Below are 18,651 nucleotides of genomic sequence, written 5' to 3' on the forward strand. Positions count from 1 at the left end.
ATAGTCTCTGTTATTCCATCTGGGCTAATAGAAATCTCTATTTCTATTTTTTGGAGAGGGGGAAAGTTTTTTTTTTTAAATCAAAATATGTTATTTATGCTAACATGTAATGGGTTTATTGTTAATATTTTTGAAATTTCTTGGTTTTAATTTCTTCTTTGACCTATGGGTTATTTCGAAATGGATTATTTAATTTCCAAATATTTGGTGACTTTCCCAAGGGCTTTGTTACTGATTTCTAATTTAATTTCACTGTGGTCAGAGAACGTATTTTGCATGCCAAATGAATACTCAAGGTGAACTCTCCGCAGATCACTGGGTTTCTCCTTCCAGTACTGTGTCCTGCAAACTCTAACTCCTTTGGTTCCTCTGATCTCTCAGCTCTTTCTCCTTAACTTAGAGTCTCCAGGCTTTGCCTGGAATACCCACTTGCCCGTACTACAGCCAGGAAACTGTATTATAAGGCTCATCGCATTTTTTGCTTACCTCTCAAGGATCCCTGTCCTTTGGTGCCCAATGGCCAGTATCTTGAAAATTGCTATTTCATATGTTTTGTACATTCATTTTGCTTGTTTTAGGTAGGAGAGTAAATGAAGTTATTCCATGGCTGGAAACAGACACCCTCTAAGTTTTAATTGATAATGTGATACATATCAATAGATATGACCCACACAAACAAAGGCTCTTTGGTGTCCTTGAGATACAGAATGGCTGGGCTCCTGGCTAAACTCCACCCTTAACCTGGGACCTTGGCCCTAAGTGAAAACAGCTGACCCCATCTCACCACCCAAATATTGCCTTTGTGGTCTGCCATGCCCCTATCCTTTGCCCATAAAGACACTTCAGCTGGCAGAGCAACACAAGCGGCTGATGCAAGTGGTCAGGGATGCAAGCTGCTGAGCGTCAGGGATACAAGCAGCTGAGCATCAGAGACTTCGGACAGATGCAGCTAACTTCAGATGGTGCAGCTTCAGGGAAAGATCACCTTCTTCCCGCATCATCCCCTTTCCAACTCCCATCTGCTGCCAGCCATCACCCAGTAAAATCCTCCACATACACTACCCACTAATCCGTTTGTGCAACGTCAATTTTCTAAGACGCTGGACAAGAACCCACATGCTGAAAGGGCAGGGGCTAGGACACTGCTATGGGGCCTGCACAGAGCCTGCTCCCACCAGAGAGGAGCATCTGGCTGGTTCCAGCATTCATTCCCTCTTGCAAGGAGTGGCCAGCAGTGCGCTGAGTGAAAGGATCTACTCCAGTTCCCACCCACAAAGTGGGTCAAGGTCCAGGGAACTATCCCATAATATGGCGGTTCGTCCAGGATATGACAAAGGGTGAGTTAAAATGTGGAATTGTTGGATCCGTCTCTTTTCCAAGACCCTGCCACCTCTCTCTTTCCTTTGGGTTAAAGGAATGTTGGTTCTGTTTCCCTTCGTGGAGGTCTAGCTGATCTGAATTGAGGTAGACATAGAGTGATTAAAGGAACCCATTTCCAGAGAGCAAGAGGCTCTTCCCCCAGGCCCCCAACCCCCCACTATTCACTTTAAGCTTTTTTTTTTCTTTTCTAAGCGAGAGAGTTTTTTTCCTACCTCAGGACTCTGCTTATAATAGGGAAATGACAGAGGAGCCACCCCTGAGGTCATTAGGATGAGCCCTAATCCAATATGACTGATCTGTTTATAAAGGGGGGAAATTTGGACACAGAGACAACATAGAGGGAAGATGATGTCAAGAGACATAGGGAGAAGAAGGCCATCTATAGCCAAGAAGAGAGACCTAGAACAGATCCTTCCTGCATGGCCCTGAGAAGCTCGGGACACCTTGATCTTAGACTTCTAGCCTCCAGAACCCTGCTGACACCTTGATCTTGGACTTCTAGCTTCCAGAACCACAAGACAATAAATTTGTTATTTAAGCCATGCGGTCTGCATGCAGGATTTTGTTTTGGCAGCCCTAGCACACTAATAAAAACACATAATTAGAAATTAATTAGAAATAAGAAACTAATTGCACAATAAATAATGATTATGACCATTTTATCAAAAAGTTAATTATACTCTTCCTTGCTTTACTTTTTCACTTATCACTTCCTAAAATACTAGAAAGATATAAACTCCAACAGAGTAGGTTTCTTGTCTGTCTTGTTCATTCCTATATCTCCAGCTCCGAGCACAGTGTCTGGCACGTGCTAAGTACTTGACAAACCTGTGATGGCTGAATGAATGGAATAGTACTATGAAAAAACACAAGATAATGTAAGTGCACATAGAAAGAAAATCTTACCTTGTCCGAGAGATCACAATGGGTTTCCCAGGGAAACTACAGTTGAGCTGGTTGAGAGTGAGGAGTATAGATAGGGGGGTCAGAGGCAATTAGAGAAAGAGATAGTTCCAGACAAAGAGAGAAGAGGGTAACAAATGCCCTAAAACAGTGAAGGACTTGGTAAATTAGGTAAAAGATAACCAGAGTGATTGGAATACAAGGAGTAAGGGAAGGAGAAGAGGCAAGGCTAGAGATGTAGGCAGGTCCAGATACAGGAAATAACAGACTTTACAAACAGTAGCTTAAGAGAAATCGAAAGCCCACTGAAGAGTTCTTTACAATGGCAGGAGGGCAGCAAGGCAGAAATGGCATGATGTGAAGACTCAGCAGTTTTGGAAGACAGTTTTGGCTTCTGAGTATTAGGAAGGGGCAAGAGTAGATGGGGGATGACTAGAAAGCAAAGTGATACATAAGAAGTGTATGGACTCGGGGGATATTTAGAAGATAGAGACTGACAGAACTTGATGGTGAACTGAACATGGGCAGATCAAAAAAAAAAAGTAACAAATGAAAGATAAAGAATCAGAATGGCAAGCTAGTTATTAGCAACAGTGATGGAAAGTAGAAAACAGCAGAAGAATACCTTTGAAAATTTGGAGAAAAGTATCTTTTTAACCTGAAGTTCTACAAACAGCCAAATTATCAATCAATAATAAACGGGTTATTTCCTGTTATGTATGGAATGTTATATATCTCAAGAAATTCCTCTATACCGGGGTGTCCAATCTTTTGGCTTCCCTGGGCCACACTGGAAGAAGAATTGTCTTGGGCCACACATAAAATACACTAACACTAACAATAGCTGATGAGAGAAAAAAAATTATCATAATGTTTAATAAAGTTTACAAATTTGTTTTGGGCTGCATTCAAAGGCCATCCTAGGCCGCAGTTTAGACAAGCTTGCATACACCGTTTCTCAGGAAGTTTCCTGGCAAATGTATTCTACCAAAACAAGGCAAGAGAAGAGGGAGACCTGGAACTTGGAAGAAGTGAACCAACACAGGAAGGAGGAGAGCAGAATTCCCAGAAAGTTGGTGACAAGAAATTCCAGAAGAGCAGCCATGTATTAACAGAAGGCAAAAAGGACAAGCACAGTAGACTGGGACAGGACAACAGAGGCTAGGGGTGGCCCTAGGAGAGACGTTCTTGAGAAAATAATGAGTTATAATCAATGTGTGTAAATGTATTGGAAAGTGATTTACACTTCTGTTGGAAGGTTTACAGATATATTAGTACTAGGTAAATAGTTAAACAAACAAAAGAGAATTATTAGTTATAAGAAAAACAAGGCCGGGTGCGGTGGCTCACGCCTGTAATCCCAGCACTTTGGGAGGCTGAGGCGGGCGGATCACGAGGTCAGGAGATCGAGACCATCCTGGCTAACACGGTGAAACTCCGTCTCTACTAAAAATACAAAAAATTAGCCAGGCGTGGTGGCAGGCACCTGTACTCAGGAGGCGCCAGCTACTCAGGAGGCTGAGGCAGGAGAATGGCGTGAACCCAGGAGGCAGAGCTTGCAGTGAGCCAAGATAGCGCCACTGCACTCCTGGACAGAGTGAGGCTCCATCTCAAAAAAAAAAAAAAAAAAAAAAAAAAAAAAACAGAATGTTTTGATGACAGGAATTACAACCATCTTATGCAAATTGTCTGGCTTGAGCCATAAACAATGTATCTAACTAAATACTGAGCTTACAAAAACTTATGACATAATATTTAAAGGATGGAAGGGAAGCAAAGGTAGGGCTCAGGATATATAAATGAGCTAAATCTCCATCTTTCATATTAGCACATCAATAGTTAATGTGAAATTGAAAAACTTCAAGAAGTAGCAGAAAAAATACTTTTTTATAAATTGTAAGGTAATTACCAAAAGTAGCACCAAATGGCTTGATAGTTGTTACCTCTAGGGAATGGGAATAGAGGCAGGTTGTTGGAGGATGCAAGAGACTGCTCTTTTATATGATAAGCCTCATAAAAAGTAAATGATTTTTTAAAAACTACATGTAAAACATTAATAAAATGTTTAAAGATGAAGATATATCAATAGTATAGTTAGAACCTGACACTAAATCAAAATGTATGAATAAACTAAAAGGCTAAGCATCTAAGCTTTGTGAAGCACTTGACTTTTGAGGTTTATTTTAAGGCTAAATAAATTAATTTAATACCACCTATTTAGTAAAGTTACACTTTTTAGATATCTAAATGGTGGGCAATGAAGATTTACTTGACTGAATATAGTCCAGATTTTTCTTAATATGGGAGAATTATTAGATACCACCCTTTCAGTTATTTAAATTACTTTCTCCCAATGCAAGTTTTCTGGTTTCCTTATTTTCACAGGCCTCAGTGATCCTTATTTTTCCAGGCCAATTCACTGATCATTTGATATTCTCTTTTGTTCTCCTTTCTAAAGAAAAATCACTCTGACATCCTACAAGTTGATCAAAGAGGTTCACATCATACTTATCTGTCTAGCAACAGAATAATGGTGACTTTTGTTGTTCAGTCCATAATCCAAGACTCCTCTAGGGTCCTTTTCCTACTCTAGCAAGGCACAGGCAATCACACCTACATCCAGCGCAGCTGTGCTTCATCCTCCCTCCCACAATACATCACTACAGAACCTGGCCCTTCAGAGTTTAAGAAATGAAGAGAGAAAAAAATTATCTTACCTCAATTAAAACATACCATGCCTGGGAATACTGATTCAATGTAACTATCTACTGTTCGTCAGGCACTTAAATTTAAACTAAAATCCAACCACCACACAAAGAACAACAGCTATCTGACAAAACAGTAACGTGTTAGCCCTGGGAAAGATATACACGAAGACCATTTAAGGAAAAGGAAGTGATAAAGTTGGGAGGTTGCTAACAAGCAATAAAATGAAAACTATTTTTGGCACAAATTTGCAAGCTATAGAAGCACTGAAATCCTATATAGAAGTATTGTTACTGAGTGGCCTGAGGACAGGATAGAGTCCCGAATGTTTCCATTTTAATCCCAGCTTCTTTTCACAGAAATGCTTTGAGAGCAGCTAATTAATATTTGCAAAGTGCTTAGTGATAAGCTCAAAGTAGAATGCTAGTCATAAAAACCAAAAAGCAGTCATATAAAATACAACAAAAGTCACTAAGTAAACACCCAATTAAAATTCAATCTCTTAAGTAATGTTAACAAAAGTTTGAATTGAACCTTAATATAAAACATTATTCTGAAAAATTACTTAAGATGAAAAACAGCAACTGAAGCTCTTTACAAATTAATAAAGTCGTGCAACTTACGGTATTTACTGTGGATTTCATCTATTTCCTTTTCTGTTTGGTCCTTTGTAAAAACCATTACCTAAAATAATCAAAAAAAGATCTTAATAAAAATCTCCCCAAAATGACAAAAAGGGAAATATTACAAACCTTCAAATCTCAAATGTGAGTGTTTAAAATAGAGGAAAATGATCTCTCATCTGTTTTATATCGAGCTAGGAAGAATCACTCCTATGTACTTCCCTTAAATACCAGAAATGGTATACATTTTACTCATTATTTTTTCTCATCAGTAGAAAATGCAACATGATTCAATTATATATTAACAAAATAATAAATTTTCTATTTTCAATATTTAATATTCCACATTCATTAATACAACAGGCAATATTTGAAACCAGAAGACTAACGACACTTAGCTGACTATCAGTAAGGCTGATCTTCTTGTCTGCCTTCTCTCCTTTCCAATCTAACTTCTCCAGGTCATTATAGAAAAGTAGTATGTATAGAAAATGCAATAATACAAAACACAGTAAGTTAAACCTCTAGGTCCACTTTTTAAACCTCAGACTTAAAAGATCAGAAATCTGCTTCCATGATTCACTGCAGTTCCCATCTTACAGTTAGCACACAGGTAATAATAGGGTCAATGTAAATCCCATTTTTTTCCTACTTATTTGGTTACAAACTTACTTTCTTAAGGTAACCATTGCTTTCTCCTTACAAACACACTAAAAATGGCCTAGAAAAAAAAAAGTCTACTTGGAAGAGACCAAAACACTTCCTCCAGTGTCACAGGACACAATGACTATTTTCTTCACTGGTATCCTGTCTTCAAGTTTGGGGCATCAAGCTAGTGGAAGGCAACAGTGAAGAATTTTAGGTCTCTGATTCTCTCCAAAGCTCAAGAGAATATTCCATCCTCAAATTACTTAATTTATCCTCTTATAATTACTTAACATTTCCATAAGTATAATCATAGAATTGCAGAATGCCATAGCTAAAAAGGGATCATAGAGGTCCCTAGCAGTAGCTTAGAGGTCCTTAGAGGTAGCTTATCAAACACAACCAGCAGAGAAAGGACCAATATCAAAGCTGCCTGATGCACAGGCACAGGCATTTTCTATAGAACTCTAGCTCATGAACAAACTCTACTTTGGATTGCATTTTGTGCTAGAAGACTGCCAAGTACAATCAAATATTGTCCTAAAATGAGTTGCAAGTAAATCATAATACACTAAGTGGAAATGTGTTAGTAAATGAACAAATTTAATAATGGCTTGCTTTAATTTTTGTAGGGTATTAAACTTTCTTCATTTCTATCCATATACTGAAATAGCCCATTAACATACACTTTCATTGAGTTTACTAGCTTCAAGACGCATCCTAGTCTTCTCCATATTTTCGATTTCTTGAACTATTTCAGCAGCTGTTAAAATAAAATAACCACTAGGTTAATTACATGTTTTTTTTAATCACTGTACAATAATTATGTAAGTTGTTAACATTAGAAGAAGATGGGTGATGGGTATATGTGAACTCCCTGATCTATTTTTACAATTTTTCTGTGAATCAATTACCATTTCAAAACAAAAGGTTAAAAAAATAACACGGAGTTAAAACACTGAACTCTTACACATGCACATGCTGTTCAACACGAGTCAAGTCAAGTCATTTTGCTTTCTCCTTTGAATATACAGGTCTAAACAGAAGTCTCAATGAAATATGAAAATTAATTTTTTAGTGTGAGTTCAATTATTAGGGGATGTCTGCTCAAATTCCAATGTACTTAATGCAGTACAACAGGCTACTGTTCAAGGAGAGAAAAAGGTCTACAAATACCAGGAAAAATGTCCTTGCCTCCAGAACCTTTGTCTGTAGGTATGTTACCAATCCAATTACATACATAAAAGAGACCTGGAATACACCCTGTCAAACATTAAATGCCTTTGAATGCAAACAGCACAGAATTTGCAAATGCTATCTTTCTGCATCCAAAGTCAATACATTAAAACTGAAATGCATATGGTAGGAAATAAAAATCTACAATCCCTAACCCTCATTTATACTTAAAAATTATAGCTGGAATTTGCTTCAAAATAATCCATGGAAGAAAAAGGGGTGTAAATGGTAGATAAAACAACATTAAGACGGTGTGATAATTGTTTAAGCTGGGTAGTAGGCATACGGGGAAATCAGTAAACTCTTTTCTCTATTTCTGTATATGTTTGAAATAATCCCCATTAAAGTTTTATTTTTTTTAAACCACAGACCTTATGAGGATCATTTAAGAATGCAACTGTCTCAATACAAAGTTTATGTTTTCTGAGCACTGAGAGGTACCTTTTGCCTCCTTGATATTGTAAAATCAGTAGAAACAATGTAAACAATCTCTCTGTGAACATGACCAGCTAGTGGTTCTCTCCTTTCCAAACTGAGTCATGGAATAACATGAAAAACACAGGGACCATTTGCATTCTATCCAATCCATTAATACAAGTATCACTAAAGATAGAGAACATCTGGCATGTCCTCTTCTAAGATATTAAGAAAACTAGGCCAGGCGCAGCGGCTCACGCCTCTAATCCCAGCACTTTGAGAGACCGAAGCAGGTGGATCACGAGGTCAGGAGATCGAGACCATCCTGGCTAACACGGTGAAACCCCGTCTCCACTAAAAATAAAAAAATTTAAAAAAAAAATTAGCCAGGCATGGTGGTGGGCGCCTATAGTCCCAGCTACCTGGGAGGCTGAGGCAGGAGAATGGTGTGAACCCGGGAGCGGAGCTTGCAGTGAACTGAGATGGCACCACCGCACTCCAGGCCGGCGACAAAGCGAGACTCCGTCTCAAAAAAAAAAGAAAACTATATTAGGATTGGGTAGAATTTCGTGGCTTAAATCTTCTTCAGGGAGATTTCTGATTCTGTTTAGGTTGTAGAGAGCTATAAATAATGTCACTCTCACCCTAATGATGAGAAAAAGCTGGATAACTTATAAAACTATAATTTTTCTTGAATCCATCAGAGCTAAAGTAAGAGGGCAATCAACTAGCCTGAAACCTAAACAAAGATGAGTGCCTTAGAAGAGAGAGGGATCATGAGCACTGGTTGACATAGGACAGTACACCGGAGAAAAATTGGTACCACCCTATCTCTGGGTAAGATCTCAGCTAAACTTTTTGATGAACTGCAAAAGACCAAGGGTGAGCTACCATGAAAATATAAAAATCCTGGGTGGCTTGGACACAGCGGGCATCACATCCATTTGCAGGCTATGTTCCTTTTTTTTTTTTTTTTTTGAGACAGAGTCTCGCTCTGTCACCCAGGATGGAGTGCAGTGGCGCGATCTCAGCTCACTGCAAGCTCTGCCTTCCGGGTTCACGCCATTCTCCTGCCTCAGCCTCCCGAGTAGCTGGGACTACCCACGCTCAGCTAATTTTTTGTATTTTTAGTAGAGACAGGGTTTCACCATGTTAGCCAGGATGGTCGCGATCTCCTGACCTCGTGATCCACCCGCCTCGGCCTCCCAAAGTGCTGGGATTACAGGCGTGAGCCACTGCACCTGGCCTTGCAGGCTATTTTCTACAGACCTCAGTGGGCACTCACAAGAGTCCTCAGTCTCTCTGTAGCTCACTGGGGAAGGGCAGGAAATTAGAAAAGATCTTCCTCCAGATCCAATCCTGGCAAAAGAGAACCACCCCCACTGCAGGATGGACATGAAGCCCCAATCATATCTTTATCCCTGAAGAAAAAAAGCATTAAGCCACTGACGAAAGGTCAGCAAAAATGTTATCCCCAGAGCATCGGTTGCTGAGGGAAGTAAATAAAAACAAACAAAAAACCCCCTCTACCCTTCAGGAGGATCAGGAAACCATTCTGGGCCCTGACCCATAGAGGACCCCTGCCCCCGGCAGTGAGAGAGGGGCAGGATCGCTGAAAAAGCCCCACCTCTGAGATGCAGGATTGAAAGACCTGCCTAAGACTGAAGCTAAATCAGAGTAACAGAGAACCCTCCTTTTCTACCTGCCACAAACCTAGCATGATCTAAGTGATACGTAACAGCAATCTACTTCTAGGAGAGAAATGAACATGGAGAGAGACCCTCTCTGAGGCACAGGCTCATAGGGAAAACCTAAGCTGTGAGTGATATATAGGTACATTTTTTAAAAAAGTCTGGCACCTCAGACTCTTACCTACACTGTCTGGCTTTCAATCAAAACTTAAACATGAAAAAGCAGCAAATTATGATTAAGATGACAAAGGATCTAGTAGAAAAGATGAACAACATACATGAACAGATGGGGCATTTCTGTAGAAATTACTTCAATGGAAATACTTTTTTTCAGAAAGAATAAAATAGAAATGTTAGATATATAGATATAGACACATAAAACCAACACAGTAACAGATAACTTGACTCAGCTAAGGAAAGAATCAGTGAACCTAAAATTGGATTGGTATTATCCAATCTGAAACACAGAGAGAGAAAAAAAGGAAAAAGAAAAAAAATTGTAACAGAACAGAGCCTCTAAGAGCTATGGGACAATATCAAGAAATATACACAAAATAGAAATCACACAAGAAGAAAAAAGGGAGGAGAAGAAATCGTTGAAGAACTAATGTCTAGAATTTGCCAAATATAGGAAAGACACCAAACCACAAATGCAAGAATCTCAAAGATCAAGCAACACAGATATAAAAACAAACCCAAAATGACAACAACATGCATATAGACACAAAGAGAAAATCATGTGGCCATCAGAGGAAAAAGATACATTATATAAAGAAAAATCAAGAATTACATTACACTTCTCATCAGAAATTATTCAAGCCAGATAACAATAGAGTGACGTCTTTAAAGCATTAGAAAAAAGCCTGCCAATCCAGAATTCTAATAAAAATATCTTTCAAAAGTGAAAGACAAAAACTTTCTGAGGAAATCATAAGCTGAGAGAAAGTATTGTTAGCAGCCCTCCATTACAAAAAGTATTAAAACAAGTTCTTCAAGTAGAAGAACCAGAGAGAAACTTACCTAAGAAGAAATGAAAACTGGTGAAAATGGTAAACATGAAGATAAGTATAAAATATACTTTTTTCTCATTTTTAACTACTCTAAAAGATAACTGTTTAATGGACAAATAATAGCAACGCAATGGTTTAACAGTATATGTAAAAGGAATTCATGACAATAACAGCACAAAGAATTAGGAGTTGGGAGTATGCTGTTAGAAGTTTCTTACAAGTGAGGCTGTATAATTACTTGACTGTAACTAATGAAAGACGTACACTGCAAACCCTAGAGAGAACACTAAAATTTTTTGAAAAAGAGGTAAAGTAATAAAACAATAATAGAAATAAAATATAATAATAAAAAATGCTCAATCCAAAAGACAGCAAAAAAAGATAACAAAAAGGAGACGGAACAAAGGAAAAAACAGCAAGATATTAAATTCAAAGCCAACTGCACCAGTATTTACATTAAAGAAAGAGTTTTAAAACACCAATTAAGAGATAGAGGATGTCAGATTGGATAAAAAAGCAAGACCAAACTATATACTATCAAAACTAACCCATTTTAAATAAAAAGATAGGTTAAAAATAAAAGTATGGAAAGAGATGTCTCATGTAAACAGTCATGAAAAGAAACCTGGAGGAGCTTTATTAATATGAGGCACAATAGGCTCCAGAACAATGAATGTCATCAGGGATAAAGAGTGAAATTAGGGGCCGGGCACAGTGGCTCATGCCTGTAATCCCAGCACTTTGGGAGGCCGAGGCGAGTGGATCACCTGAGGTCAGGAGTTCAAGACCAGCCTGACCAACATGGTGAAATCCCGTCCCTACTAAAAATACAAAAATTAGCAGGGCATGGTGGCTCATGCCTGTAGTCCCAGCTACTTGGGAGGCTGAGGCAGGAGAATCGCTTGAATCCAGGAGGAGGAGGTTGTAGTGAGCTGAGATGCTGCCACTGCACTCCAGCCTGGGCAACAAGAGTGAAACTCCATCTCAAAAAAAGAAAAAAAAAAAAAAAGGGAAATTATATCGTGATAAAAGGGTCAATTTACCAAGAAGACATAATCTTAAATGTGTTTGCCCCTAAAACAGAAATTTAAAATACATTAAAAAGTATTTCTTCTTCCAAACAAGATGGATTAGACTCATTTCTCTGCTAAGTACGACTAAAGACCCTGATATATAACAGACAACTATAAGAGAACTCTGGAAAGTAGAAAGAGGAAGATGGACTGGCTAAGATCTCAGCATGTGAGGAATGACACTGTGTGTCACCCTGGGGTGTCTTTGTATTCTGTATCTTATAGACTAGGCTCTGGAGAAGTCCAGAGCCATCAAGAGAAACAGACTAAAAAGCCTCAAGAAAAATCTACTCTTTCTAAGCAAAGGACTGAAAAAGAGGGTACCCAGAAACCTTGATAATACTTGACCTACCGAAGCAAAACACTGCTGATGCTCCCTGCCCTGTGCAGTATTGTCAGAGAGCAAGTGGGGAGCATGGACTTCTACCCATCAACCAGAGGCGGACGGGGTCCTAGTGCAGGATGTCCTCCCATAGCAACAGAGTCAGTGGAAGCCTAGTGAGGAGCTCAGACTTCTACACCCCCTCCAATGATGGCAGCTGACAACTGCACCCTCTCAACTAATAACTGAGAAGAGAATATCAAAGAGAAGGAAACTGGAGAAAAGAATTCCGTCAGCCTGTGTAGGGCATCCCCGACCAACATGTGAAATTGTTTACAATTAATATGCCAAAAGGTTTGAAAATTGAACCACAGTGTGGAATACCAGGTATTCACAACAGTCTCTAGGTAGCAATTAAATAAAGTAGACCAAAATAACATTTCAAGGGATCTGGGAACTAAATCATCATTAGAACCACAGCCTACAAAAGTAGGCCAGGATCTGCATGCTAAACTTAAACAAGATGACTTCCTGCTAAATTAGAACATTTAAATAGAACCTAGAATGTCATTAGAATATAAAAAATACTCAGAATACAATAAAAAAAAAACTTGACATATTAAGAACCAGGAAAATCATGACTCGAATGAAAAAAGACAAGATGCCAATACCTGAGACAACCCAGTTGCTGGAATTATCTGACAAGAATTTTAAAGCTACCATCATAAAAATGATCCAACAGGCAATTAATGCTCTGGAGACAAAACAAAACTGCTCCTGTATGAAATACTTTTGAGAGCCTTGAAACATGTAAGTGTACATGGATTTACATGTATACATATGCATACATGCATGTGTATGTATATATGTATCCACGTGTGCGTGCGTATATATATGCACATATATGCATATATTTCCCAGCTTCATCTGCTCAAATAGCCTAGAAGCAAAGACACCAAGTAGCAATGAGCATAGCTGGTAGCCATATCTTGGTTTCACCAATAAAAAGGACCAGCGCTCCTCAAAGAAATGGCTGATTTCAGGGCTGGGGCATGGAAGAGCAAGAAAAGCCTGCAATATCTTGTTATGTTAGAAATAAGAAGATGGTAATGAAAATAATGGGGGTATGTCATGAGGACAGGAATTAGAATGAAGACACTCCTCCCAGCCAAATGTGGAAAAATACAAACACAAAAATAATTAAGAGAAGTAATGAGTTAAAAATCTGTGAATCCATATTCATAAGAGACAAATAAGAAAATAACAAGGCAGGCCAGGCGCGGTGGCTCACGCCTGTAATCCCAGCACTTTGGGAGGCCGAGGCGGGCGGATCACCAGGTCAGGAGATTGAGACCTTCCTGGCTAACACGGTGAAACGCCATCTTTACTAAAAATACAAAAAATTAGCCGGGCATGGTGGCATGCACCTGTAGTCCCAGCTACTCGGGAGGCTGAGGCAGGAGAATGGCGTGAACCTGGAAGGCGGAGCTTGCAGTGAGCCGAGATCGTGCCACTGCACTCCAGCCTGGACGACAGAGTGAGACTCCATCTTAAAAAAAAAAAAAAAGAAAGAAAATAATAATAAGGCAGAGGGAAGGGCTCTTGTTTTCAGAATCATGCCAAGTATCAATTAGCAACTGTGAAATGAATGCTAAAGTTGAAAAATCATCATTTTGCAACTATCACAGAAAAGAATAGTTTAGAGAAAAATTACCAAAGGATGCTAAATATAGGGGTGAAATCTTAATGAGGTATAGAATAGCTACATAGTGTTGAAGTGTCTCTGCAGACTTCTTATTAGTAGCAAGGCAGCGGATGTAAAGTATAAACCAGAGAGAAACTGGCGGATGTAAAGTATAAACGAGAGAGAAACTGGCCAGGTGATCAAGCCTGATATCACAAATGAGGGGTACACAGATGTCAAATGGCTCTAGATGTAATATTCTGAAGACAAAACATCACTTATATAGTATTCTGGCCAGGAAGGCATAATCTGAATTTTCTGCCAGAATGAGAACATTTTACTTGAAACACACACACACACACACACACACACACACAACAAAGACTGTATTCTTTTAAAAGGCCAGTGTCATGAAAGACAAAGAAAGGCTGAGGAATTATTCTAGATTGAAAGAGATTAAAAAGATATTACCATGAAATGCAATATGTGATCCAAAACTGGATCATGTACTGCAGGAAAAAAAATCTACAAAGGTTATTATTGGGTCCACTAACAAAACTGGATAGATGAATAAAAGTATTATAACAAAGTTAAATCTACTACAAGTACTAACTACAGTGGCAATAAAAGAGAATCTTTTTTTCTTAAGAAATAATACAAGGACATATTTAGGGGTAAAGGGTAAACACTATATAACTTATTTTCAGACAGTTAAAGAAGAAAATATGTGTGTAATTATATGGACACATATACACATTCATAGAAAAAGAGAGAAAGAGGAACAGAGTAAATAAAGCAAATGAGGCAAAATGCTAACAATAGGTGGATCTGTACAAAGGGTACAGTCTATGCATTCACTATGATAGTCTTTCAACTTTCCTATAAATTTCCAAATAAAAAGTTTTTTAAAAGAATGCAAAATTAAGACTTTTTCAGACAAACAGAAGCTGAGAGAATCTGTCTCAACAGCACATCTGCACTACAAGAAATATTGAATAATCCAGGCACAATGGTTCATGCCTGTAATCCATGCACTTTGGGGGGCTAAAGCAGGGGAATCTCTTGAGGCTAGGAGTTCAACATCAGCCTGGGCAACATAGTGAGACCCTGTCTCTACAAAACAAACAAACAAAAATTAGCTGGGCATGCGCTTGTAGTCCTAGCTACCTGGCAGGCTGAAACAGGAGGATTCCTGGAGTCCGAGGCTGCCGTGAACTATCATTGCGCCACTGCACTCCAACCTGGGTGACAGAGCAAGACCCCATCTTTAAAAAAAAAACAAGACAGAATGAACAAATAAAGTTTTTCAGGAAATGTCCAAACACTGTGGAAATCCAGGAAAAAAAGAAGTTTTTTCAGGCAAAAGAAAATGACACCAGATGAACACCCAGATCTACACAAAGAAACAAAGAATGCTGAAAATGGTAAATGTGTAGGTAAACACAGACCATTTCCATTTTTTATTTATCTTTTCCATTTTTATTTAGTTTAAAGCAAAAATAGTAACAAGGTATTATAGAGTGTTTAAAATACATAGAAGAAAAATCTATGACAAAAATAGTACAAAGAATGAAAGTCGGGGGCAGTTCCAAGATGGCCGAATAGGAACAGCTCCAGTCTACAGCTCTCAGCATGAGTGACGCAGAAGACGGATGATTTCTCCATTTCCAACTGAGGTACCGGGTTCATCTCACTGGGGATTTTCGGACAGTGGGTGCAGGACAGTGGGTGCAGCGCACCGGGCATGAGCTGAAGCAGGGCGAGGCATCACCTCACCGGGGAAGCACAAGGGGTCAGGGAATTCCCTTTCCTAGCCAAGGAAAGGGGTGACAGACGGCACCTGGAAAATTGGGTCACTCCCACCCTACTACTGCGCTTCTCTGACAGTCTTAGCAAACAGCGCACCAGGAGATTATATCCCGCACCTGGCTCGGAGGGTCCTACGCCCACAGAGCCTCGCTCATTGCTAGCACAGCAGTCTGAGATCAAACTGCAAGGTGGCAGCGAGGCTGGGGGAGGGGTGCCTGCCATTGCTAGAGGCTGCGAAGCTTGAACTGGGTGGAGCCCACCACAGCTCAAGGAGGCCTGCCTGCCTCTGTAGACTCCACCTCTGGGGGCAGGGCATAGCCAAACAAAAAGCAGCAGAAACCTCTGCAGGCTTAAATGTCCCTGTCTGACAGCTTGGAAGACAGCAGTGGTTCTTCCAGCACGCAGCTTTAGATCTGAGAATGGACAGACTGCCTCTTCAAGTGGGTCCCTGAACCCCAAGTAGCCTAACTGGGAGGCACCCCCCAGTAGGGGCAGACTGACACCTCACACGGCCAGGTACCCATCTGAAACAAAACTTCCAGAGGAACGATCAGGCAGCAACATTTGCTGTTCACCAATATTTGCTGTTCTGCAGCCTCTGCTGGTGATACCCAGGCAAACAGGGTCTGGAGTGGACCTGTGGCAAACTCCAACAGACCTGCAGCTGAGGGTCCTGACTGTTAGAAGGAAAACTAACAAACAGAAAGGTCATCCATGCCAAAACCCCATCTGTACGTCACCATCATCAAAGACAAAAGGTAGATAAAACCACAAAGATGGGGAAAAAACAGCAGAAAAGCTGAAAATTCTAAAAATCAGAGCGCCTCTCTTCCTCCAAAGGAATGCAGCTCCTCACCAGCAACAGAACACAGCTGGACAGAGAATGACTTTGATGAGCTGAGAGAAGAAGGCTTCAGATGATCAAACTTCTCTGAGCTAAAGGAGGAAGTTCGAACCCACGGCAAAGAAGTTAAGAACCTTGAAAAAAAATTAGACGAATGGCTAACTAGAATAACCAATGCAGAGAAGTCCTTAAATGACCTGATGGAGCTGAAAACCATGGCACAAGAACTACGTGACAAATGCACAAGCTTCAGTAGCCGATTCGATCAACTGGAAGAAAGGGTATCAGTGATGGAAGATCAAATGAATGAAATGAAGCGAGAAGAGAAGTTTAGAGAAAAAAGAATAAAAAGAAACGAACAAAGCCTCCAAGAAATATGGGACTATGTGAAAAGACCAAATCTACGTCTCATTGGTGTACCTGAAAGTGACAGGGAGAATGGAACCAAGTTGGAAAACACTCTGCAGGATATTATCCAGGAGAACTTCCCCAATCTAGCAAGGCAGGTCAACATTCAAATTCAGGAAATACAGAGAATGCCACAAAGATACTCCTCGAGAAGAGCAACTCCAAGACACATAATTGTCAGATTCACCAAAGTTGAAATGAAGGAAAAAACGTTAAGGGCAGCCAGAGAGAAAGGTCGGGTTACCCACAAAGGGAAGCCCATCAGACTAACAGTGGATCTCTTGGCAGAAACTTTATAAGCCAGAAGAGAGTGGGGGCCAATATTCAGCATTCTTAAAGAAAAGAATTTTCAACCCAGAATTTCATATCCAGCCAAACTAAGCTTCATAAGTGAAGGAGAAATAAAATACTTTACAGACAAGCAAATGCTGAAAGATTCTGTTACCACCAGGCCTGCCCTAAAAGAGCTCCTGAAGGAAGCACTAAACATGGAAAGGAACAACTGGTACCAGCCACTGCAAAAACATGCCAAATTGTAAAGACCATCGAGGCTAGGAAGAAACTGCATCAACTAACGAGCAAAATAACCAGCTAACATCATCATGACAGGATCAAATTCACACATAATATTAACTTTAAATGTAAATGGGCTAAATGCTCCAATTAAAAGACACAGACTGGCAAACTGGATAAAGAGTCAAGACCCATCAGTGTGCTGTATTCAGGAAACTCATCTCACATGCAGAGACACACATAGGCTCAAAATAAAGGGATGGAGGAAGATCTACCAAGCAAATGGAAAACAACAAAAGGCAGGGGTTGCAATCCTAGTCTCTGATAAAACAGACGTTAAACCAACAAAGATCAAAAGAGACAAAGAAGGCCATAATGGTAAAGGGATCAATTCAACAAGAAGAGCTAACTATCCTAAATATATATGCACCCAATACAGGAGCACCCAGATTCATAAAGCAAGTCCTTAGAGACCTACAAAGAGAATAAGACTCCCACACAATAATAATGGGAGACTTTAACACCCCACTGTCAACATTAGACAGATCAACGAGACAGAAAGTTAACAAGGATATCCAGGAATTGAACTCAGCTCTGCACCAAGCAGACCTAATAGACATCTACAGAACTCTCCACCCCAAATCAACAGAATATACATTCTTCTCAGCACCACATCACACTTATTCCAAAATTGACCATAGTTGGAAGTAAAGCACTCTTCAGCAAATGTAAAAGAACAGAAATTATAACAAACTATCTCTCAGACCACAGTGCAATCAAACTAGAACTCAGGATTAAGAAACTCACTCAAAACCGCTCAACTACGTGGAAACTGAACAACCTGCTCCTGAATGACTACTGGGTACATAATGAAATGAAGGCAGAAATAAAGATGTTCTTTGAAACCAATGAGAACAAAGACACAACATACCAGAATCTCTGGGACACATTTAAAGCAGTGTGTAGGGGGAAATTTATAGCACTAAATGCCCACAAGAGAAAGCAGGAAAGATCTAAAATTGACATCCTAACATCACAATTAAAAGAACTAGAGAAGCAAGAGCAAACACATTCAAAAGCTAGCAGAAGGCAAGAAATAACTAAGATCAGAGCAGAACTGAAGGACATAGAGACACAAAAAACCCTTCAAAAAACCAATGAATCCAGGAGCTGGTTTTCTGAAAAAATCAAGAAGCTAGCAAGACTAATAAAGAAGAAAAGAGAGAAGAATCAAATAGACGCAATAAAAAATGATAAAGGGGATATCACCACCAATCCCACAGAAATACAAATTACCATCAGAGAATACTATAAACACCTCTACACAAATAAACTAGAAAATCTAGAAGAAATGGATCAATTCCTCAACACATACACCCTCCCAAGA

General features: G+C 39.5%; 1 protein-coding gene across 3 annotated transcripts in view; it reads right to left on the reverse strand.

Annotated features, from left to right (window-relative positions):
- Positions 1 to 18,651, reverse strand: part of RAD18 (RAD18 E3 ubiquitin protein ligase) — a 192,245-nt gene that overhangs the window by 133,751 nt on the left and 39,843 nt on the right. For all 3 annotated transcript variants that reach the window (XM_063805301.1, XM_054680365.2, XM_009444809.5), the window contains exons 8-9: positions 6,944 to 7,020; positions 5,613 to 5,673 (exon numbers count right to left, since the gene is read on the reverse strand). In XM_063805301.1, the coding sequence (XP_063661371.1) occupies positions 5,613 to 5,673; positions 6,944 to 7,020 (138 nt within the window). The remainder of the gene's footprint in view (positions 1 to 5,612; positions 5,674 to 6,943; positions 7,021 to 18,651) is intronic.

The sequence above is a fragment of the Pan troglodytes genome, chromosome 2 (assembly GCF_028858775.2).
Source record: "Pan troglodytes isolate AG18354 chromosome 2, NHGRI_mPanTro3-v2.0_pri, whole genome shotgun sequence".
In the NCBI taxonomy this organism is placed as follows: Eukaryota; Metazoa; Chordata; class Mammalia; order Primates; family Hominidae; genus Pan; species Pan troglodytes.